At 43.4% G+C, this 24,212-nt stretch overlaps 1 protein-coding gene across 2 annotated transcripts in view; it reads left to right on the forward strand.

Annotated features, from left to right (window-relative positions):
* The window catches only part of kiaa1549la (KIAA1549-like a), a 73,561-nt gene extending 50,387 nt beyond the window's left edge, over positions 1-23,174 (forward strand). For both annotated transcript variants that reach the window (XM_037450825.2, XM_037450823.2), the window contains 12 exons: positions 1,807-2,000; positions 7,291-7,436; positions 11,651-11,775; positions 12,485-12,705; positions 13,582-13,714; positions 15,122-15,363; positions 15,564-15,729; positions 16,730-16,821; positions 18,572-18,717; positions 18,809-18,963; positions 19,072-19,141; positions 20,088-23,174. In XM_037450825.2, the coding sequence (XP_037306722.2) occupies positions 1,807-2,000; positions 7,291-7,436; positions 11,651-11,775; positions 12,485-12,705; positions 13,582-13,714; positions 15,122-15,363; positions 15,564-15,729; positions 16,730-16,821; positions 18,572-18,717; positions 18,809-18,963; positions 19,072-19,101 (1,650 nt within the window). In that variant the 3' untranslated portion in view covers positions 19,102-19,141; positions 20,088-23,174. The remainder of the gene's footprint in view (positions 1-1,806; positions 2,001-7,290; positions 7,437-11,650; positions 11,776-12,484; positions 12,706-13,581; positions 13,715-15,121; positions 15,364-15,563; positions 15,730-16,729; positions 16,822-18,571; positions 18,718-18,808; positions 18,964-19,071; positions 19,142-20,087) is intronic.
* Positions 23,175-24,212: the final 1,038 nt, after the last annotated feature.

The raw sequence follows: 24,212 nt of genomic DNA on the forward strand, positions 1-24,212 counted from the left end.
AAGGCGACGCCTGTTGGGCCTGTCACCTCTGAGATTCCATACAGTCCCCCTTTCCATGCCATCCGTTACCCAGCAGCCCCCGAATGAACAGCACATCGCTCCCCGTCGATGTGTGGCGCTCGTCACTCTCAGTTCTCCTCGTGAATCCATACACATTATGCATGGAGGGTGGAGGGAGCGGCCCATTTAGTGCACCACCCGGGCCTCCTGCCCTTTGTTGGCTCGTCATGAACACGCGACCCCACCCACACCTATAAAAAGCACAAGGCCCGTAGGCGAATGAATGTCTGCACTCTCCATGCATCTTTCAAACGATGGAGCCACACCTGTCACCATCCATCACTTCAGCGGGGCAAAAGGTGCGTGAGCTTACACGCACAATCCACTTCCTCTCTTTAGCGCCCTAATGTCACCGTGTGTGCGCTCCAGACCAGCATGTATCAGTTTACCGCCACGCGTGTCGGAGCCAGCCGATGGCACAGCGGTGTGTATGACTGATGAATTATTAACAGCGCCGTCATGCCAACGCCGCCTAACCCCACACGCACTCAGGATTTAGCATGCATCATCAAATGCATTAGGCGTCCCATTTCTGGGGCCGCTAAAAATAGAAAAGCAGAGGCAAAAAAATCTGGGTTTCGGCTGATTAGTTGTGTAACCTAAATAGGGCCTCCCCCTCCCCTCCTCTTGTACTCTCTTGCGTAATTCGAAAGGCGTTTAGCGATACAAAGAATGTGTTTGGGCCTCGGAGGCTTTAGCAAAGCGCATCTTTCTCTCCATGACAAAACCCCCGGCTTCAAAGATGCCGTTAAGCCCTATTATTTATTGGCCGTCCGAACTTTTTCATTATGCCAGCCGCGGTGTTTGGAGAGTGATGAAAACTGGTTTCCAATGTGGGAGGTTTATTCAATTACATTTATCTGAAATGGAGGCGACGCTTATCCTGGAGTTTTTTTACTTTATTATTCAGGTGAGGGATGTAAGCGGCACTGTGCCTCGTTCAGCTGTCCAGCTCTTGGAATTACAACACACTTGATCCGTTTTTTGCGTTTCTTTTGTTGCTGTATTTTTATCCACCCGCCTATTTTGAGGGCCGACGTTACATCATATTATAACCGACTACTGCATTACAGATTTGTTTTTATAAAAATGCATTTTGCTGTGTGAAAATGAGATCAAGCAAATTTGTCAAAGATGTATTTGTTGAAACTGAATTCAAAATGGGCGATTCTGTTCTGCTGCAGCAAATCGCATGGCTGTAAGGCAGAAGTCCATGTTATCAAATTATTATAAGGCACTCTATAGCTCTGCTAAGCTGACAGAAGACTAGCTTTCACACAGCATTTCCTCAAATGTCTCGGGGAAATAAAATTCCTTCGGTACGTTGTTGTTTGCTCTGAATTGATTTAATTTAACAACATAAGCTATAGTTTGCTATACATTATTCATGGTGTAAGTTGTTAGATATGTTGTGCCTGCTTTATCACCCACTGTGTTATATATTATATTGATTTACACTAATTTGATAGCATTTACTAAGCTGTGCTGTGTAGTTAAGAGGAACTATTGCACTGTGGACCTTTATCTCGTCTTGGCTTTTCCTGTCTTTGTGTGTGCTTCATTTTCTGAACCCCCGCTGCTTGTTGTCATGCATTGAATGGTTTTTGGTTCATTTATTTTAAAGACACGAAAAGTACAAGGTTTAGATTTGGGTGCTCCACAAGTTAGGATGCATGGATCAATCTACAAGCTGCAGTAGATGTGTCTTTTTGACTCGTGGTGTGTGTTTGCCTTTTCCCTTGCCAGCCAGTCCAGGGTTTTGATTACGCCAAGAAGCACATGGGTCGAACCGGTGACGAGGCCGTATCCGTTACCAAGGAAACGCTGGTGCTAGGGCTGCCGGTACGAGATGCTCCGCTGTCTCTGTCATTGGATAAGAAGGTCCACCAGGACGGGACCGCAAGCAAGAGGCCCCCCTCCGCTGACACGCACAAAGGAGGGTAAGATTAAGATTCAAATGGATAGTTCCTACCTCACTGCAAATAAAATCACGTTCATTCAACCAATTGTTTTGTCTGCATCAGAGTGGCAGATGTTTTTGATTCTTTTTTCATTATTTTACATTGTTATTTGTACTTGTGCCACAACAGAATATTACTAGTGGAGAAATATGTTTTAATGAGTTTAAGAGTAAAGTTTTAAGCAGCATTCATCTTTTTACATTATATAAAATATTTCAGCCTTAGACTACCCATGGCAACTATTATAGTTATGTGTTAACTGTTTCCTATTTACACATCCAGCAGACATGGCCCAACTTTAGTGTCTCTGCCAAATATTCAGACTACTTTTATCTCTGTTTTGGGCTCCACCAAAAGGGAGTATGCTGCGTCTTCAACGGTTTGTTCAGCTCCCGGCATGTTGTGTACACTCTATTTCCACTGAGGATTGCTGTTGCTCCTTTCAACCATTATTTGAATATGCAAACAAATAAAAAATTATATTAAAGATCAAAATCGGGAGATCAAACCTAAATGGGTTGGCAAAGCCTGTCCGCTCGAATCATCCCGAGCTCACCTGACTCACTGATCCCGGCTGGAAGCCCGGCGAAGGGGGAACCACACATTTCCTGAGCAGCTATTTGCGTCTGTGAACAAGCCGGCGACCGAACTCCGAGCTTTTCAGTGGGACCACACATCAGTGTTTGCTTGTGCGGCGCCATGTTAAGCCAGATTGAAGCCAACGGCAAGCAGCGCACAGATTTATGGGATCTGAGGATGAGTTTAGTCTTAACAAGAGGCTGTTTGAAGACAGTCAGAACACAAAATGTATTTACACGCAAATTTAGATAAAGCAAAGTACAAGGTTTTTAGAGCTGCTGATTATAACAGTGTTGACACACAGATGGGAAGAGCAGAGGAGAAGTGAACATTTTTGAGCTGTTAACAGCCTAAAGCCTATTGGCTCTGTTGTCCGACACATGGTGGTGGGGGGAGTGGGGGGGGGTTGTCTCTTCCTCAACATTCGGAACCCATTGTTACTGGTTTGACCCCAGAGACTTTGATCAAGAAGAACACATTTTATCTGTGAGAACTTGCTGTGCGGGAGGGGGGGGGTTGTGGCTTGGGGCGATTCACATAATTCACACCGTGTGGGTTGAGAGAGAGCTTGATTTTTTGCAAGATCAGATAGAAATCCCCCCCCTTCCGGCTTCAACTGATGCGTTTGATTGGTTGGGCCGATTCAGCGTCCTGTGAGGAGGTACGGGCCGCCTCGACGGGGTTCAAGTGGGTGTGATGCGACACAGGGATGCTGCAAGAAGTATATTCCACCTAATTCATGGAAAAGCAAAGAAGGACAGTGGCCACCTGTTTCTCGCTTAGAAAACATGTTTCAGCTTTAATTTGCCAGCAGCTCATAGGTGTGTCACCATTGAGATACACCTTTTTAAGCCCAGGTGATTTTGCTATTAAATAGCACTTTTGGATGAATCTTTTTCAGTAAAAAAAGGAGAGAAACTGTCATCAGCAAGAATCATAGTCCTTGATTTTAATACTCCCTGAATACGAATGAATGTTGAGCCTCTGCTCTCACCTCACACATATTTTGTTCTCAAACAGGAGACACCAATCAAGTACACCAATCAGTCACCAGCTACAAACCCAAAACAATAATCCTTTTTAATGATCTAAACCAGAGGTCCCAACCTTTTTGGGCTCACGGATCACTCTTTACGGTGTGATGGATAAACACGACAAAACCATTGGCTGACTGGGGGGGGGTTGTAGTGGCTGTGCATGTCAAAAAAAAAAACGCTTGGGTGACACTTGGGAAATGTGTCCAGCGGGACAAGTGCATGAAATTAGGAGAGAATTGTCATTTTTCAAAATGAAATTTTTCAGAAAAAAGTCAAATGAAAGAAATAATGGAAAAATATGTTTGTTTTTCTTTCTCTGCCCCCCCCCCCCGGACTGGTACCGGTCCACGGCCTGGTGGTTAGGGACCTTTGATCTAAACTACAGCTATTTTTCCTCACCGACACTGAGAACCTGATGTTGTAAAATTTAGGGTGACTACCGCTTATCGTCATGTTTTATGTTAATTTGTGTCACGCGGCGGTTCTCGGTGGACCCCGAAATGCAGAGACAGGAGGCCGGGATGGTCTTCAAAAGACTTTAATTTACCACAGCAGGGCACACGCAAAAAACACAAGGAGACGACGGGGGTCGAGCTGGCAGGGCTGGAGTCGAGCACGGGGGGGGGGGGGAAATTGCTGTGGTGGAATCCCAAGTGGGCCGGAAGCCGTACTCTGGCGCTGGAGTGACGAGCAGAGCCTGTCTTTGTGGCACACGTGATTAGGTGGGATGGGAACCAGGTGCGTCTCGTTCTGCGCCGTCTCCTATTGCCGGGAAGAGGGAAAGCAGAAAGAGGGGGAAAGTGGAAGAACACAAAACAACAAGTCACAAAAATCAAACCACGACAGTTTGTTTCCGTCCTGTGCGGCCCGCTGCCGGAGCCGCCCCCGAGACGGGATTAGTTGTGCATCGTTTCTGAGGATTATAAAGCACGTGCATGTTTATAACCGCGCAATGGCCGTGCCAGAGGGAGACGTTGAATTTAACGGCGATGGCAGTGTAAAATGTCTAGAAGAGCCGGCCCGGTTCGTGAATACATACAAATGTATATGTATGCATATTTTTTGGGGAGCAAAGACTGTATCGTGTCCACTAATTAGAAGATGAGGCGGTATGTCATTCTGTGACCGGTACAGAGTGAAGCACAATGTGACTATCAGGCTCGGTGTGATAGATCAGAGGAGAATAAATAAGGTAGAAAGGAAAGGGCCCAAGGCATTAAGGATAAATGATTTGGTAGGAAAATTTGAAGCTGAAATCAGTCGTTTATCAAATGGATACTGAATATAAATAGTAAGGAGTAAACTGAGCTTTGATTTTTAGTGTTAAAGTTCAGTTAATGCTGAATGGAATGTTTTTTATAGTTTTACACTTTGGTAACTGGAATTTAAACTTGGCGATGAAGTTAGAAGAAAACTTCATTAGTTTTGAAATGGGGAACAACATAATATTTGATCTGTAGAGACAATATGCATGACATTTTTATGCAATTCTAGGCAGAACTTACACAGCAATTAAAAACACACAATAGACATCCAATGTTTGAAACGAGTAAAGAAGAAGAAGAAGAATAACAAATGCTCTGTACTACATGCCCAATAGGCAAAGTACTTCAGAGTAGAGGTTAAAGACATTATCTGTGTCCAAATTCACTTTCTTTGTATTTCATGGATGAGAAAATAATAGTTGTGAAACTCAGTGATGCCAAATGATGATGATTAGTACGTACTGGGAAAAAGATTTACGCCTCACTATTGAAAATAAACTATTGATTAAATCATATGAAGTAGGGGAGGATCTAGGGACTGGTTTTGAAAACACAGATAGCAGGTAGGTTGCTTTATTGATGCACATTTACGCATTAATGAGTGGAAAAGCAATTACATAAAACAGGAATGTCTTTTGTCATCCAGATGTTTCTACTGCAATGGTGTCCCGGTTTTCCAACTGGATCACTGATACCACCGACAATAACTAACTAATAATTGAATACAGGTAGTGGATGGAAACAAGCATTTGAAATTCGGATGTGGATATAGAAACCTTACATGGCCTGTTACTAATTACCCCCACAATTTATTTGTACTGTTCAAATAAGACCCGTTTGTCATGAACGTAAACACAAGTCTATTTTTTATCATCCAATTAATTCAGGATACACTCTGAACTGGTCACCAGTCAATCACGGCTGACCCACAGAGCCGGTCACTCTCACATTCCCACATTATTCGAGTAAATATGTTGATATTTATGTCTCCTACCTCTTGCCACATATCTCAAAAAGATGTGACATGGCGCCATAATGCACTTCTATTTAAATATTAACAATTCATGCTTTCCAAAAATCAGTATTTGGTCCTTGAATCTGTTGTGATAAAGAAACATTGAATATCACTTAACTCCTGCTGCATATACAAAAGATACTTCCCTTAGATGATTATTTTTCTTCCAGTTGTGTCTTGCATTTTGCAGTGAAATCGAGTGTGCTGTGTCCTGAACACAGCCGCAGGATGTGATCGGCATCTCAAGCAGGTGAAACAGTGTTGGAAACAACAGCTGTGGCTGCAGATTGTTCACTTGTCTGAGTGAAGACAAAGTTGCAGACTGAATGCCAACCACGGGGGGGGGGGGAAAAGCAGGAAGGGCAGGCGCATTCATTCTGCATCCTCCCCAGAGCCGCAGCGTGTGTCGGGTCCCAAACAGAAAAAGGATGAACATGACTTTTCTGCGGCGTGGGTATCGATTCGGTTGCTCCTCTCTTCCCACACAAATTTACATGGAACACACGCTGTTATTTCTCCCCCCCCAACCCTCCGGCTCTTTTGCTTCAATACCTTGTGACTTTTACTTTGACCCGCCCAGTGATTGGCCGCTGCACTCTGTGTGAATGTGTGTGTGTGTGTGTGTGTGTGTGTGTGTGTGTGTGTGTGTGTGTGTGTTCACACACCCTGGCTGTTGACCTCGCCTGTGGCTCTGTAATGTCTGTTCTTCCTGATTTGTGCATCTCGCACCACCTGTGGACAGGCCTGTCACGTTGTGTAGCTGCAGCAGCTTACAATGCCCCAAGGCTTTGAACGTGTGTGTCTGCAGTACGCAGTTTTACATGCCTAGTGTGTCTGAGGCAAGAACAAACTTAGTCTTTGTGTGGTTTCTGCTTGAGTGTATTGCCTGTTCTAGAAGTGTGTGTGTGAGACATACTGGCCTCTGGCTTTTGAAAAACTTTCCCAGCAAAATCATACTTTATTCCAATGCTAATAGAATCAATAGTTTTGTGTGTTTGTTGAGTTCTGTGGTCCCCACCTGGAGAATCTTAAGCAGCGAGTGAAATAATTCCTGGCAGTAAAACATTTGTATTTTCACAATTAACATAAAGACAAAGCTCAGGCACAAAAAATCAGAGTAACAAAAGGAACACTATCTTGCTTAAGCTGTTGTTTTTGGCTTTTTACCAACATAACTTTGAATTTTATATTTTAGCTGGTTTTCATATTTTGTTTTCGGGTACAGTTTCTATTTTTTTGTGGTATGCATAATTAAATTCATGATCTTATTTTTCAAGTTACCGGTTTGGCAAATGATGCATTGCTTTCGTACACACAAGTATGAACAAATCTCCTTCCTCTCTTATCTCCCTCTGTTGCCATGGATACCACAGGCGGTTGCCAAGCGAGGAGGACGGCTCGGTGTCAAGTAGCGGCTCCGGGAAGCTTAACACCAGCAAGAGCTCCTCTGCCCGAAGAACGGTGACCGGCAGCAGCAGCAAGAACGGCAAGGAGGAGCTCCACAAGAGGAGCACCAACGGTGAGGAGGAGGATGGAGTCCTGTGGAGGAGGGGCGTTTAAGAGAAACAAAGAGATACTGGGAAACATTAAGTCAGGGAGCATAAAGAGAGAAAAGAACACATTTAGATGAACAAGCACACATGCACACACGCACACACTGTTAGTTGGATAACAGGAGATCAATTCTGACCCTCCTTTCGTTTTGCGCCCACCACAAAGTCAATCATCCTACAAACACACTTACATATTTTCATACGGTAATGTTTCACCCAAGGGAAAATGTATGAGTTGATGAAGCATGCATTAGCACAGAGTGAACACACACACACACACACACACACACACACACACACGCAGTGACTCAGCCTGCTGCTGCTGTGTTGTAACGCGTCTTTTGACTCTCACGCGCACGTTCATCGGTCTTAACTGAATCAAAACAGACAGCTCGAGTTGTTTGTATTGTTAGTGTTTCATATTTTTGGTTAGGCTCACCTCCTTCCAGGATACAACGCTGAAAATGCAGTACGGAGATGAAAGCCAGCAGTTGTGTGCCTCACAGCCTGCTTTAAGTTACGTTTGAGTGGGGGAGTAGTGAGAGATTTGTTGCAGCATGCTGTCAGATTAGGTGTTATTCAGATCCATACAACCCACAGCATACGGTCTGTGCCCATCCGAAAAATGACTCAGAGGATCCTTGTCCCGGGAGATAAGATATTGATGCGCTGTGTAGCTATTAAAAACCAATTTAGTAGTGTAATTTTTCCCACATCGTTATTATTGGAGTTGTGCGTATACTAGCAATTATCTCCTTCAAGTCACAGATGTGCAGTGAAAACAAAACATCAACACAAAACAGATAAGAACACAACATGCATGACTGACTCACTACTTTAAGTACACCGTATGGTGCAACGGAGCACACAACCGCATTTAGAGTGCGCTGTAGCAGCAGACGCACCCATCAGGGATGCTCGGGGAAACTCAGAAAACCTTGTTTGTCAGATTACTTCTAAAACAACATACATGCTGTTTAACACTGAAACACTCACAGTGTAATCTTGGAAACTATTCTATTTAATGCAAATGGTTGCAGTGTTTTAAATACGCAATCACCCTGAATGTTGTGAAATAATCAACGTTTTTGAACATGACCTTTCTAGTTAAACAGTTAGATGATTATATTTATATTGCTGTTTTTAAAGCTGTTCAATAGTTACGTGATCATATTCATAGTCGTTCTCTTTAAAGCTGTACAACAGTAGCTATTTTATACAGGTTGTAGTTGTATTTAACGTTTTTAAACATTGACCGATAACCGTCGCATGTTTAAACAGGATAAATAATTCCACCTTTAGACTTTGATTTAAATTGACCGCACAATGCATTGCTGCTAAACCCGCATACAATGGAGTAGTATTTATCTGTAACAGGATTATTAATACCTTTTTATAAACGCTTTTATCTGCAGCACCTGATATCAGTGGTGGCGGTACGTAATGTGCTGCATCTTTGATAGTCTACAGATTACTAAGCAGATCTTTTCCCAGCGGTGCAGACTCCCAATTGGTTGCACAAGCATCACTCTGATCGTTGATAATGCTGCGACATCGCTCATGCTCAATGACATTCTAGGACGCTTGGATTTTTCAATCACTTTTGCATCAGCAAGGCATGCATAGTTCACAGTAATTTGTGTGATTTATAGTGTTTATGCAAGCGAATGAACAGATGCCCGAGGGTTGGATGAATAATTATTTGATTTTCTTCCTGCAGTTCACGGAGGAATGAAGATGGACGTAACTCATTTTTTTTTTAAATGCAGAGAGAGACTGGATAAACTGTTTGTTCAAGATTAATGAAACTCTAAATCCAGTGAACTAGACGAATTTGGACTCAAAAGATGATTGAATATAAAATTATACCAAGGACACTAAAACACAGTATTGATAAAACACTAGTTTAAATGCATTTCATAATAACCTCTGTACTACTACAGGAGGGCATTGGACAAGTTGTCTCAAATTCTTTTTACCTACATGCATTCGGAGCTTACTACTAATTACATTTTTAACATTTTCATCTGACTGGAATAATGTGCCGGTATAACAAGCTTCATAGCATAAAGTTATATGAGCCAGCTAATAAGCCTCTCAAATGTCATCTTGTTGATTTACACATTGTGTTTCATTTGTGTAATCTGCACACATCTGGGGTTCAGATACTGGAGTGTTTTTCTTTGAGACCGAAGCCGTGACATAAAGCTAACCGGCTCAGTCCATCATGAGTGTACGGACATGAAAGTGGTATCAACTGCGCTCTTCATTAAGGTTTAAAATTAAGCCATCACATGTGGGGTGTAATTTGTACATTGATGGTGGCAGACGATGACGATACACATTTCTCACTAGTCAGTCACAGATGATGTCAGCAGTCCTTTGCTATCAACGGATGCCTGGTTGCTCTCACAGTGAACGTAAAGATGAAAATGCATGACTTTTAACCTTGCCACTCATGTCCCCTTGTGAAACCAGGTAGTTTTGTTTAAAACCACGTAACCTTACATTGGATGTTTACTTTGAAATGTCCCATTAATGCGTTAAAGACCCAAAACCAAAACGCCGTCCCTCACTTGTCCAAAGCTGATGCAAGAGGGGCACATAGAGCATCATGGCCACCAACCAAGCGTAGGCGTGTGACGAGTTAACAATGGTCTTCCTCAGATCAACCCTTGTCCTTTTCTCCTTTTCTCAAGACAATTGTCTCTTGAGTCGCAATGTTATTGTTAATATTTCCCCGTATGCAGAAAAACCCTCAAAAATCATTGTTGCTAAAACAACAGGCCAATGGTCAAGTGGTCTCATGGAAGCCGGCAGTGTACACGTTTACATGCAACCTCTGGCGCTCACGACGCCGCCGGCCCACCATACGATGTCGGGCAGGGAGTGAGCCACAGCGGACCCAGTACAGCACAACACGGCCCATCTGTTGCCCTCTGCCGTGCACACACATGCATGGAGCCCCATACACTGAGAGAAGCAGACCACCCGCCACACAGCTGGCGCTCTCTCACCAAGCCAAACAACATGACATGTCCAGTTATGTGTTTATTTAAATTTGAGCCACTCCCCCAAAACGCAATTATAAGAGCTTTGCTTCTTCGAATCATTAAAGGAAAAGATTGGCCGTTCGAATCCCAGCTGCTTCATGTGCCATGTCATAGTGTCCCTGAGCAAGACATCTGACCTCTAAATGCTCCCCAGGCAAAATGTAAGACGTGGGTTAAAATGCAATGCAAGTCGCTTTGGATAAAATCTTCAGCTAAATGACATGTAATGTAAACTGAGGACCCAGGTGATAGGGTGGGCTCTCTTAATTTGAAAAAACCCAACTTGTTTCTTTGTTGGAAAAACATAAACAAGATGTCAAATATTATTGCACTTTTGAGGTGTTGGTAGGTTGGGTTTTGTCTAAGCTAATACCTACTAAACTACTGAGTTCCCAAAATTCCAGCAGACAACACAACCTTTAACTTGAAGTGAGACACTCAGTCTAGGACCAAAAGGCCTTTTGGACATTTACTGTACCCCAGACACTAAAGAAATTGCCTGAATTTGTAGGCTTCCCCCTCTAATTGGACATTTATACTCCCAGTTGGTCTTCACAACGCTGTCCGTGTGCTGCTCCCTGCAATGACATGCACACGGTGAACCTAAAGCCTCATATAATGAGGAGGCCACACGCAACATGCCTGAGGCCTTCCCATCGGTCCAGACAACATAAAAACTGCACAGACTAATACACAATTAGTATTTCATTTTGGTGGCTATAGCAAAGCCTTCGTAAGCATAGACACAACTAAAAGAAAGAAGAAAAGCCAAATTGGGCGCTTTCGTCATTGTTATTGTTGTCAGCTGGGCACAAAGTAACACCTAATGCTGCGTTTCTGTAGCTTACTCAAACAGCCTCTTTACTCAAAACATTGCAAAAGCAGTCACATGCTGTTCTTTATCTCATTAAAGCAAATGTTTTAGTGAATATTGGGAAGAATATTTGTCTGTTCTGGTCAAGGCTCCAGTTAGCTTAGCTTTACTTGAACCACCACCCATTACCCCAAAGTTTTACCCCGAGTTTTGAACAACATTGCGGTTTGAATATTGTGATATGAAATGATAGAACCACGATAAAATGTGATGTCTGACTCTCGCCAACCCTTTGTCTTCCTCTTCCTCGCAGACCCCTACGAAGACCACTCGGGCTCTCTGCGCCTCATCACCATCAAACCCATGACTGCTCAGCCGACCTTCTCCTACCCCCCCACCTCATCACACAGCCAGGACTCTGTGGTCTTTAACGGGGAGGTGAGTCGCACACGCACGTATTCAAAATGTACCCACACCCTTGAAGGCTTCATGGCACTCAGCTGTGAGGTGAGAACGCAGCGCTGACGGCGTAAGGCAGAGCAAAAAATAGATCACGCCCAGCACCATTTTGTGGTTGTGTATGTTAACCTCTCAGCTCTTTCCCAGTCGTATTGTTTGGTCATGTGTTGCAATAGGAATCACAACTTAAAAAGAAAAGATACTTGTTGGGACTGAGAGTCGATTAGCTAATTGCCAAATAAATGGTGTGAATCATCAGCTAAACGTTTATGATAAAACAGGGTTGCCAGCTCACACTTTCACACTGCCCGAGCAGATCTCACGCCGAATAGGAGGAAGCAACATAGCTGCGAAGGCTGGGCTTCCTGTACGGCGTGCAGAATGCCTCTCTGTGAGCCGCATTTCAGCACCAACTCTGGTCCTTAAAGGGCCAGTGCGTAATATGATGGCATAAATAACAAAGCAGTATTTAAGCAGGGCTGACAAAGTCTGCCACGCTGCACCGTTACAGTACCTCAAACGGGGGACAAACACTGGCCTTTGTTGACTTCTCCTCTTTGCTAAATTTAGCAAATTTACCAAAAAAAAGCGCAAAATACTATATGAATGGCAAAGTTCAACAGAAGAAATGGCGACCGCTCACTGCTCTGCGGACGAATGGAAATGAAACACACAGCTTGTTTTGCAGGCCAACCATGGCGGGCTGAAGCAGAAGTCTGACATTGAGCACTACAGGAACAAATTGCGTCAGAAGGCCCGGAGGAAGGGATACGGAGAGTTCTCTCTGTCCGAGACCGGTAGCCATGGTTACGGTCACCGCGACGGCAGGCACAATCGGCACGACAACGGGGTCAAAGAGCCAATGACCGCTGAGGAGAAGAGGGCCTCCTTTGCAGGATGTCATAAGAGGTATGGAGTAGACTTTCAGTTATTAAATGCATCTCAACATCATCATCATTAAAAGAATAAAAATGTTACTCACGGACTTCATTGGCCGTAACTGCAATTCAGGCGGTTCAACAAATTAAAAATAATCCAAATATCTCATTAAATTATGTCAAAATGACAATCCCTAAAATAAGGATTTGACTGCCGCATTTTCATTATCAAAGCATTTGAAAGTTATTTTATTTTTAAGCAGTAAAATCTTTAATTGTAATTAAATCATTTTAAGCAGTGCTTCAAATGCTTTCCACTGAGAGTTATAGTACTACTACGGTAGATGTGTAGCTGTGGAACGTAGTTGCTAAGGAACTAGGGGTCATTTCTGGTCAGCGCATTCACTTTTACATCATACTGAAGTGTCTGTTTTGCATCTCAATAACGCAGTTTATGAATTGATTTTGTTAACTTTTTCACACTTATTCGAAAAAAATCTTTCACAGTTTTGAGGAAGTTGGATTGACAATTGATGACCAGGAATGAAGGTGCATAAGAACCACAGAATTAAACTACATGGTTTTCATTGAAAATGACAAATTTCAATTGCTTCTTTTTTCTTGTCTTGTCTTTCTTTCAAATTTGAAAGTGATTATTCTTTTTCTCAAAATGATTAATCAGGTAGACGCCAACGCAGTTTCTTACATGAACTTTGAAAAATGAATGTAAATCAAGGGAAAATTTGATCAGCATTCAACCCTGCTTTTGTGTATAAGCAAAGCAAAAATGTTTTTTTCGATTTTGAAATTCCTAAAAATGTGTACATTAATGTAGTCACATCTCTAGTTTCAAGCTTTTGCTGCTGTATTTTGAGTTTTTTTTTTCTCTCCCACCCCTGTCCATCAGGTACTCCCACCCACGGGAGCCCGCCTACTGGAGCCGGCAGTCTCTGAGCAGCCCGAGCCCGGTAGAGACGGAGATGGACCTGCTGGTGCTGAGAGAGAGATCCAGGAGGGGCATCCGAAACAACGGCTACGATGTGAGTAATGTGGCCAGGTCACGGACCTTTTGAGGGGAACCAGAGAATGTGTATTTCTTAATGGTTTCAAAACCCTCAGACATGAGTTCAGTGGTTCACACAAAGGGACGTCGGAAAAAGTAAGGAACGGCAGTAACGTTATTTTTTTACTTATAGTTAAAGGAGTTAAAGCACCTCTTTAGGTGTGTTTGGATGTGAGGGATGTACTGTTAAAAAATGCAAAGCTTTGAAGATTGACAAATTCACAAAAGGCTCACATGATGACTGCGGCTGAGTGAAAACCATTCACTTTTGTCTAACGAATAAAATAATCTCCTGGAAGCATTTCTGACAGTAATCCTTCCCTTCCTGCTTTATTTGATGCCGTAAGCTCACACCTAGAAGATTATCAACCTCCCAATGAACTTTATGAACCTGCACCCTACAGGGAGATAAAGGAGATAGAGGAAGGACATGGAGGAAATGACATAGAAATTATGGAGAAAGGGATTTCTTCATTACAGCGGAATGTGGAGAAAAGGAAAAAAGGGGGGGGGCATGGATCTCTTCATGCAGCACAGCGACAGCAGTGACCACGCTACAGCTGAATGTCAATGGCTCTGAATACGATTATGGCCTACTCATGGATTCAAATGGGAGGTGCGATAGGAGCTAACAGACCTGTAAGGGCCAGACAGCACCTGGAGGCACGGTGTGATTGTGTGTAGTTGTAGAGCCTTTTGAAGCATTGCTTTGTACGACACCCCTCGGTTGGGTTAGCAGTTTTCTTTGTCTATGAGTGTGTGCACAGTGTCCACGGTTTTAGGGTATTTAATGTAGTCAAAATGTAGTATTATTACTACAAGTGGAATGATATTCATCACGGCTGATTTTAGTAAAAACAACCAAAATTAGTCAAGAACAATAACCCATTTAAATATGTTGTGTGATTTTGCATATTGTGTCATTTCTGTCAATTTAGGACCTATTAAAGGCACAATAAGTAAAAAAAGTACAAAAAAAAGACTCTTATGAATCCAGTGATTCATCGCTGAAGAATATATGAAAATAAGCTGTTTAACCGAGTCTAATACTAACACACACATCGTGGTTATGTGTTGGACTTGGTTATATTGCAGGAGAACCTGCTGCGTTGAGTCATTGTAAGTTTTATTACCTACAGTAACCCACATTACCCGACCTTCTGCTTCCGACCATCTTGACTAACTGGCCTTAGTGAGTGCTGCCCGTTTTCTGCCTCCGCCTCAACACCAACATCCTTCATATTCTCCCAAGAACATTTGTTTCAGTGGGTGGTTCAAAGTTTGATATGTTAGAGAGGTTTTGGTTTTCTGGTCGTTGTTCTCGTCGATAATTGCCACCCCCCCCCCAGTCGTCCCATTGACTGAGTGCACGTGTGCTCCGCAGGCCGAGCCGGAGCCTTTTGAGGAGACCAACATGGACCGTCTGATGAGCTCCCTCGGATACGGAGGCGGGTCCACTGGTACCGGGAACGGCAGCCTGGGGGTGAAGGCTCACCGCGGTTCCGACTCCTCCACACTCAGCTCCCAGCCATCCATTGACGAAGTCCACACGCAGATGCACATGTTGCTAGGCAACACCTTCAGCCTGGCGCCTCCGGACCACGACCCCCCTTCTCCTCCGACCAAGTAAGTTATGTTTATATTTTACATATTATTTGATTTTCTCGCAAATCTGCTCTCCCTTACTGTGTGGGAAAGGATAGAAGGAGTTGCCCTGACACGCAATCTGGTTCACAATGATCCCAAGCCACAGGTGTTTTTCACAAAAGAGAAAAACTGTAAAATTGCAGACTAACATTTTGTCTCGTTTTAATCGTCGCCAACAGCCACCACCGCCACCACTACCACGGCCACAGAGCCTACAACCCGTCCCACACCAGCCACTACAGCGACGGGGTGACCAGCGCCCCGGGGACCATGAACCATCCCTGCGGCGGCAGGCAGAGGAGTGCAGGATACGAGGACATGCACCAGTGTAGCCTACCCAAACCGGTGAGTTTAAAGGGACACTTCCCTCGGGTGGGCGGACGTTTCCCACTTGGCGTACAGTGGAGGGAAATGAGATCCCATACGTGACGCTCTCAACTGTTGGACTGAGATCCGTCTTCAACAACAGTGTTGTCCATGGAGAATTGAATAGGATTGAAATCCGATATGATATGACGGGTAATAAATATTTATTAAAAGAACAGCAGGTATGCATTTTATCTGATGCATGAGATGAGAATAGTGTTCCCTTTTTTGTCTTGATTATGATGAAAGCAATGCCTTTCATGATTGATTTCGATTTAATATGTCAAATCACAAAAAAAAAAGTATTTGAATCCTTGGCAAAGTATTAAGATTTTTGATCTCGTTGCAGAGTTGTAAGAAATGATGCATTATTCAGTCTCTGTGTGGCTTCAGTGCCTAACAATAACAAAGATTGGCATTGATTTGGAGACGTGTTTGGTTCATCACTCGCTCTCCTTTTAGCTCTTTTCAGTTTCCACTGATTTTTGAGAATATTCAATTACTTTGTTTTCCGTTTGGTGCTGGAGAGGTGTAGTGTGCAGTTTGAAAACAACAGCTGAGAGGTGTTACAGAGAAAGAAAAGGTGGAGTGAACGCTTCTGAACAATAGATTTTTTGATTACACATACGTCTGTATGTTAAGAGTTAGCATTTTTAACTTAATCAGTTACAAAGGCCGTGCTTGTAACATCTATACATATAGATTAAAAGCATCGTGCTAATGTTGGCACATAGTGGGGGTCCAAATAATAAAGGCAAAGTTCTCTCAATGTGTGAAAAATCCAACTGTTTCTCAAAAAATCAAGGGACTGAGGACTGAACAGCCGTCAACAACCTGAGCACACAGCATGGGTCTGTTGCTCTCATCAGACACGTATCTGATTGGGTGCCCCCACCTGTGTCAGGATTTGTTTGTTGCTCCTTCCACTTTTGTCCTTTGCATTTTGTTCAATTGACCGTTTTTGAACATGTGTCTGTAGGGTTTCCGGTTCACTCAGCTTCCAGATATGGGCATCGGGTCTCCCCCGCCGCTGATCCCCTCGAGACCACCACCCGGGACCTCACTGCGACGGTACCACGCTCACCCACACGACCAGACACCCTGTATAGTGTAAAGAAATGCAGATAGAAACACTTCCAAACAAATAGAACACACATGCCAGGAAGTAAAGGCTCCACAACTAAATAAAACTCTCACTGTGCTGCTGAGAATCAAAAGTCACGCCCAGCCTATCAAAAAGCAGCGGGGTGAACAATGTATTTAATGAATGTAGAATTCATGCGCAGGCTAAAAAATATCTACAGAAGATTAATCTGCATCGTTTGAACTGACTAACCTCCACAACCACGTCTCAATCCGGCCCACATGGTAGCAGCATCATTGGAACTGAGCAGCCTCTGAATGGTGCTGCTCGGCTCGGTGGGTCTCATGTAGGGACGTGTTTGCCATCTAGTGGGCAAACTGAGAAAACAGCGCTTATGAGTAAACATCTGCAAACACACATGTTGATGCTTAAGTTAGTGTTTGCCTTTTGCATGACAGAGACACCTCTGTTGGTTGTGTGTGTGTGAGACTTATTTTGCGTTAAGACTAAAAATAGAACCAAGTAGTTAATGAGTCAGCTTGTCATAAATCAAGTTCCTCTGTGCCCTTGGGGAGGAATGAATTCCTTCATAGTGTGCACCTTGAAGCGTTACCACACACAGTGCATCATGGTCCTCGGAGTCCTGTCAATGACGTCATCCGGCCTCCTACTATGGCATCACGTGTACAGTGGTTGATATTTCCACAGTGCTGAGGCCCTAAGGCATAGAGAGCGATCATGAGGTCATTTGGTCTAAAAATGTAGATATTCAGATGTACCAAGTCTTTGTATGATGAATTCAAGCACATAAGAAAACATCTAAGAGCATAGACATAAAATACAGTGATGGAGGTGGGCCAGAAGTCCAAACACAGTAGTCACAGGTGTCCGACTCCCCATTCCAGTGTGCAAAAGCAGAACATCTATAATATAGTGGAAATACTCAAACTCTAATCAAAATACTAAAACAATCCAGTTGAAATAAATCAAGATACAGAGAAGGTTTTCTGTCAGTGTGTATTGTCCTCCGTCCCTATCTGTCCCCTGTCATTAAATATGTCAGCTGGACACCCCGCGATCTTGCTGCTCACGTCCTGTGTAGTGCTTTGTTTGTCTTTGATGCTGGGATGCAACATACCAACAGGTAAAACAAAAAGTACAAGCAGACTCAACACAATATCTGTAAGATAAAGTGTTGGTAACACGCAACTGAGATACCTTCAGTATCTCCAGCTTTTTTTCTGTAAAAATCTCTTCTAGAGGTGGCCCGTCAGTATTAATACGTTTTTATGGGATAGGTAGTTCCTCCTTGAGAAACTTATTTGCGTCTTCAGAAATCTTTTTCATTGTTCCAGATCAAATATTTTGTCGTCTCATTTCATTTTGTAGTTGGTTGGAATGGCGACAGGTTTAACACTGTTAAAGATTGGAAGATTCACGTCCGGAGTGGCGTATGTGTTACATGAGATATGGTGAGCTCTACATATTTCAGTGCTCAGCCTTTCAATGACCTCTCTTACTCTTCCAGTCTGGTCTGCTTTGTTGACCTCATTGTTCTGCCTATGTTGGTCCAGCACTTGTTGCCAGCTCATGTTGTTTTAAATGTCATATAGAATTAGATGTGACTCCTCATCGGTCCGTGAAACTGAACTGCTTCTGGGTTTAACTGCTAAATGCTTTCGGAGTTTAGCCTCCGTTACAAAATTAAATTCCTAACTGTGTGTCTCCACTTGACAGTTCCACCCCGGATGTTAGCCTAAAGCCCCGTGGGTCAGAGGCCTTAAACATGCAGGCCCAGCAGCACAACGGGGCCCCGTACCTGCCGCTGTCCAGGGCGCCCTTCCCCGCCGTCACCGTTGACCAGTCCATCAGCACATACTCAGGTACCACGGAGCGCCGGCGCTCCAACGCAGACAGCAGCTATGATGGTGTGAAGTTTCGCTCATTGACTAAATCCAACCTCACGTCTCACAGGAAACCCAATAACAGCCGTCTACGCTATCTCTGCCAACCGCCCGGGTTACTCAGACTACTTCGTCATGTCGCCGCCGTCCTCCTACCGGAGCCCGTCCTGGATGTCCTACCCACCTGAGCAAGACGACCTGCCGCGGCAGTGGAGCGACACGCCGGTGAGACACATGGTGGCTTTCAACGCACGGCGAGCTGCAAAACACGTTACCCGTGTTGGCGTTTGTTTGTCTCCGAGGTGTGAAGCAGGTGCTCTCTTCTCTCCGCAGAACTCGCGTCATCTTGAAACCATCTGCTGAAGACGTTTGCCTGGGACACTGGGTGAAAACGGATAGCTCGGTGGGTCAGATCCTCTCCGCTCTGCAGTCTTAGGTGTTATGCTTTCATAGCGAGTGGAAAATGTACTCAATGGATAAATGGCGCGGGGAAAAAAAGGAGTAGATGGGGTATGCAGTGCCTTGTTCAAGGTTTAAAAAAGTAATACAGTAGCAGTCTAGGTTTGATTCCTACATTATATATCATTCTATTTTATCTCTACTGATCTGTGTACACCCCCTGGCCTTTGTCCATAGTCCAGTCTCAAAGGATTGCTTTGGTGTAGCATGTTATAGTCCAATAAAAGAGGAAAAATGGAAGCTATACCAATGTCTGAAGGCCCATTGCTCCGATACAATCAAACAGAAGCACGTCTGATGACAAATATATTATTTTCCAACCATGGCGGAGGCCTGACCCGCCCTACTCTGCCTCTGGTTGGCTTATCTAGACATGCATGCATACATAACTAATGCCACTCCGCTTTCCTAAACCTAACTAACCCAATGAAGTCAGCAACTACTAGCCAATCAGAGGAGGAATTGGGCGGATCATGTATTGGCCATTGTGAAGAGGCCCAATGACGTCTTTCTGGATAATAATTATCAATGAGAGCACAGCCTTTCTTAGCAATGAGCCTTTGGAACAATGGCCCTTTGTTTGGGGGATAATGGATTGTCTGACAAATGGGAATATCTTTGGGCTATTTGGGTTTTCTAATACTAGACTGTGGAAAACAACGAGCATTCCCTAAACTCAGCTAACATTTTTGCACTTGGCTCCCCTTCAACTGTAAGCCCTTTCAAGATGGCTTGCTATTGGGCAGATCTCTGTGTGATGTTCACCAAAGTTGAACTCGACGCCGTTTTCTTCCATTTGCAATGCGGCCGGTCCAGGACTTTGTACTGAACGTAGCTGCAGAGTAAAAATGTAACCTACATTTTTAATGGAGTGTATTTTTTTTCTTCAGGTGTCTCTCTGGATCGGCAGAGGACCTCCCTCTCACCAAAAACTCTGGAGCTTTATCACTTTGGCCTGACCCGGCCCGGCCTTGCTCCTGTCCGATTTAATCATCCGTGATGGGTTTCTTCAGCCAACCCTTCCTCTCAACTGGGCAGGCCTTCATCTTTCCTCTTTCAGTACGCTTCACCTACAGCTCAAAGCGTTTCTCCGCCACCACGCCTCTGGCCCATGGGCCCCCTCACCTCCCGGTCCAAAGCTCTGCTTGTTCAGCCGTAATTCTCTCTCTTCCTCTACTCTCTCTCGCTCTGCTCCTTGAGCCCCGTGTCCTCACTGGCCCTCACTGGCCCCTCCGGAGCCAATAGTCACCACGTCCTAAGGAGACGGCCTCTTCCCGGGGTGACCCCAGTTGTACAGCAAGAGACGGCCCCCTCACACTGCAGAACTGAAGTGAGCCGTGCAGCGTGAAGCTGGCACGGGGCGTCCCTGCGTAAAGCCACACGCGTGTGCAGTACTGGTGGAACAGGGTGAATAAATCACATGAACCGCCCCAGCAATCAACATATGGTAACTACCGTCCGCCCAGCACACGGTGGCACCCGGTGCTGCGTTATCAGCACCCCGGGTCCCCAACCGTGGCCGGTCGTATGCTCGTCCTCTGGAACCGGATCGGACCATCGTGAATTTGTCTCATGATTTCCATCCCGAAGCCATGAAAGCTGAACTGACTTAAAACTGTGTTTTCTTTTGTCGTTGATTCAAAATTCTTACTGTGTAAACAAACAACTGGTTAATATGTGTATTTTGAACTTAAGTGGGAAAAAAATGATTTGAGGAAAAGGAAGAAAAAAAAACCCTCTCGTCTTTAGCTGTCTCAAATTCTGTTTTTGGATCTCTGTGCTTTTGTCTTTTACTTTTGTACATTGATTGTTATCAATGGATTATTGTACAAAACGTAGTGAGTGTTTCTCTTTCACTCTTACTTTAAGGCAAAAAAATATATAGCTCATTCTTCAAAACAGAGATATTTACGGCTTAGTTGTCCGTGGTTATGATGCCATTTCTATACTTAATGACTTTGTTTTACTTATTTCCTTCGTCAGATTCAGTAGTGAAAACAGGAATACTTCGCTATGTTCCAGGCTATCATCCGTTATGGCGTTTTTGTCTGCTGATCATTAGGCAGACTTGGGTTTATAACTAACTGAAATCCAATCACATGTGGTTCTGTGTTTTGTAGCTTTGCAGCCAACGCAGGGTTGATTTTGCTCTTCTAGTTAAATATAAAAAAAAGAAACAACAATACAACACTGACTTCATGATGACTTGGATTTGAACAATTCCAAATCTGGTCTGACTCCGGTCTGTTGAGATTATTTGAACACACCAGTACTCTTAGAAGAGCAATTCTTCTACTATAAAAGGTGTCTGCTGTATTCTACTGTGTGATCATATGACTTTGGGGTTTCTTGATGAAGAGAGGTGTATATTTGGTCACTGAAATATGGTTTAGTACTGTTCAAGAGACTAGCCGGGCTCAGGTGAGCCGCATATGTGACGATATGTGTTGTTGTACATAGCAGATGATTTAAAGAAGAGATTTATGCAAGTACAGTGGGCTAGATAATACTTGTGTGGGACACTTTCCTGACGACATTCTTCCTTACTTATTTTCCATTGCATTTTTGATGGAGCGAGGGGGCAGACTCTGAAAGACAAACGCATAATCGGGATCTTTTTTTCCCCCCTCACCATTCTACAAATGGCCGGAGTGTTTCCAGTGATGTGTGGCAAAAGGCAGATCTCCTTCTGCATTTACAGTTTTCTTTACGTTTGGACAAAGCCAAAATAGCCATAATACTAAATACTGCAATTATTTTGTACAAAGAATGTCACAGTCTAAATTATATTTAGCATCATTTTTTCTGAAGAGACCTGGAATTGTGCAGGCACACTGTATGTAAGGCTCCTCATCACTTAGATGGTACCAGAGGAGATTATAGCCATACATTAATTTCACCAACATATACAGTGTTATGTTAAAGTGGCAAATGAAATCAAATGGGAGTTTATTAAATAGAAAATTATAGTATAGATAGAAATAAGTAGGTTAGTGCGTGTAGTTTATCAAGACAAGAGCACTTTCATAAAGAGCCAGAACCTTTGCAGAAACGGGCAAAAGCAATGAAACAATGCTGTTGTACAGCATAATATATATTTAGATTATATAAATCCACAAACTTTGCGATTGCTTTCAAGTAAGCAGGAAAACTGTAAACGCATACAATAAATTACAAAAGTTTAAGCTAAATTTACGATGCACTTTTTTCCGGATCCCTAAGCTGCCAGTGACCACATTGGACAATGTTAAGTGAGGAAACCGGACATTTTTAATTTCCTGAAGGGGCGTTTACTTAAAAATAAAGGGCACAGTAATGTTAATATTTTTAATAAATTCTTAAATGTGACCTAAAACCCCCAATTTGCTAGCATTGAGAGCGCTCTGTAGGTAATATCCAATGTCTGAGGGGAAGTTCTTAGGGGGTTGTAATAGCAGACCTCAGTAGTTGTGGTATCCTGGCAGCCCTGCCTCTGTATTCGTACTTGAAGTCGTAAATATAGTCGTCTTTCCCAGTTTCTAAATCCTGGCCCTGCACGTGTCAAAAAGTACACGTGGATAGGAACGAAGGGAAAAGGCGATGAGATGACGATCCTCCATCATTATGAGTGCACACGGTGCTAATATCGTTTTGAATCATCATCATCATCCTCGTCATCACTGGATATCTTATTGGGAGTGATGTTGAAGAGAGGGGACGGGCGGGCTTTTGTTTTTTATTAAGCAGTGATTTTAAGAAGGAAGCCTTGATGCTATTCTATGAGTTGATGTGCAATGTTTGTGCTTTACACGGTTAGTGGCGAGATGATCTGACTCTGGGATGGACCGACAAGCCAATAGTCCTCTCTCCGCCGTCGGAGCGCTGATGATGTCACGCTGCCGTCGGTAAAGTCACGGTGACAACGATGAATGCTGTTGGATGTAGTTATGCAGAAAACCTTTTGGTGAAATTTAAACAATAAAGACAATTTACCATTCCCCCTGTTCTGTTGGTGTGTCCTTTGCTCCTGTTTTCTCCTGATGTTGCCTGGAAGATGATATACGCTCCATGTTTTTGACTAATGAATCGGCGTGCATGTACGTACACCAGATCCCTATCCAAGGACCACTAGAGGGAAGCAGACACACACCGAGGAGGCCCCCTGTGTGCAGCGCCCTCCACGCATACGTCGAGTTTCAGAGCAAAGTGATCAAAAGTACCGGTCTGCTCATATTTGTGTTGTTGGTGCATGCAAACAAAAGGGAATACATGGAGGTAGTGGCTTATGAATAAAACATGTCAGAGAATCTTTTCTGTCCTGAGATGAGAGCTGGGCTGCCGTCAGTGACCTGATTACAACAACACAGCCAGGAGTCAGAACACATCCAGCACTGATGATTGCAGACAAAAGGAATGGGGATATGCGACCTTAGAGAATGAGATTTCTTTTCACAGAAACATGGAAAGAAATTAAACAAAAAATAACTCGCCTGAAGATAAAGGTTGCTACAAGTTTGTTCTTCTTGGTTGACCTGAAGAAAAGTTTTTTTTATATATATAACTGGCTCTGTGAATCCATCACTTCTGTTTTCAAATAGTTTCAGGCAGGTCAGATTCAACCCAATGCATCATGAATAGCCATTTCAACTGTGGTATCCAGTTATGTCAGAAAGTTATCGACTTATGTAAATATATTGTCTACCAACTAATGTCTTATGATTATATAAAATCCATCAATGTGTATAAACCAAGCCTTTGTTCAATAATTATATTGCAATATTCTAAAACTGGTTTAAACCCGTTGAAAACAAAACAAGTCATAATAGGATTATCATGAACTAATCACAAACAAATATATGAATACATTTATCAACACTCCAACATGATCTCACTATAATTATTCACACATTGTATTTGTGGAAATCATTCACATGTCTTCTGTATTTCAAGAGCTTTTGGACTTAACCAACGTAGTTTCTCCTGTTTCTTTTAAATATAACATCTGTCAGGAGTAGAGGTTTCCAATACGGTCTTCT

This window comes from Pungitius pungitius, chromosome 6 (assembly GCF_949316345.1).
Source record: "Pungitius pungitius chromosome 6, fPunPun2.1, whole genome shotgun sequence".
In the NCBI taxonomy this organism is placed as follows: Eukaryota; Metazoa; Chordata; class Actinopteri; order Perciformes; family Gasterosteidae; genus Pungitius; species Pungitius pungitius.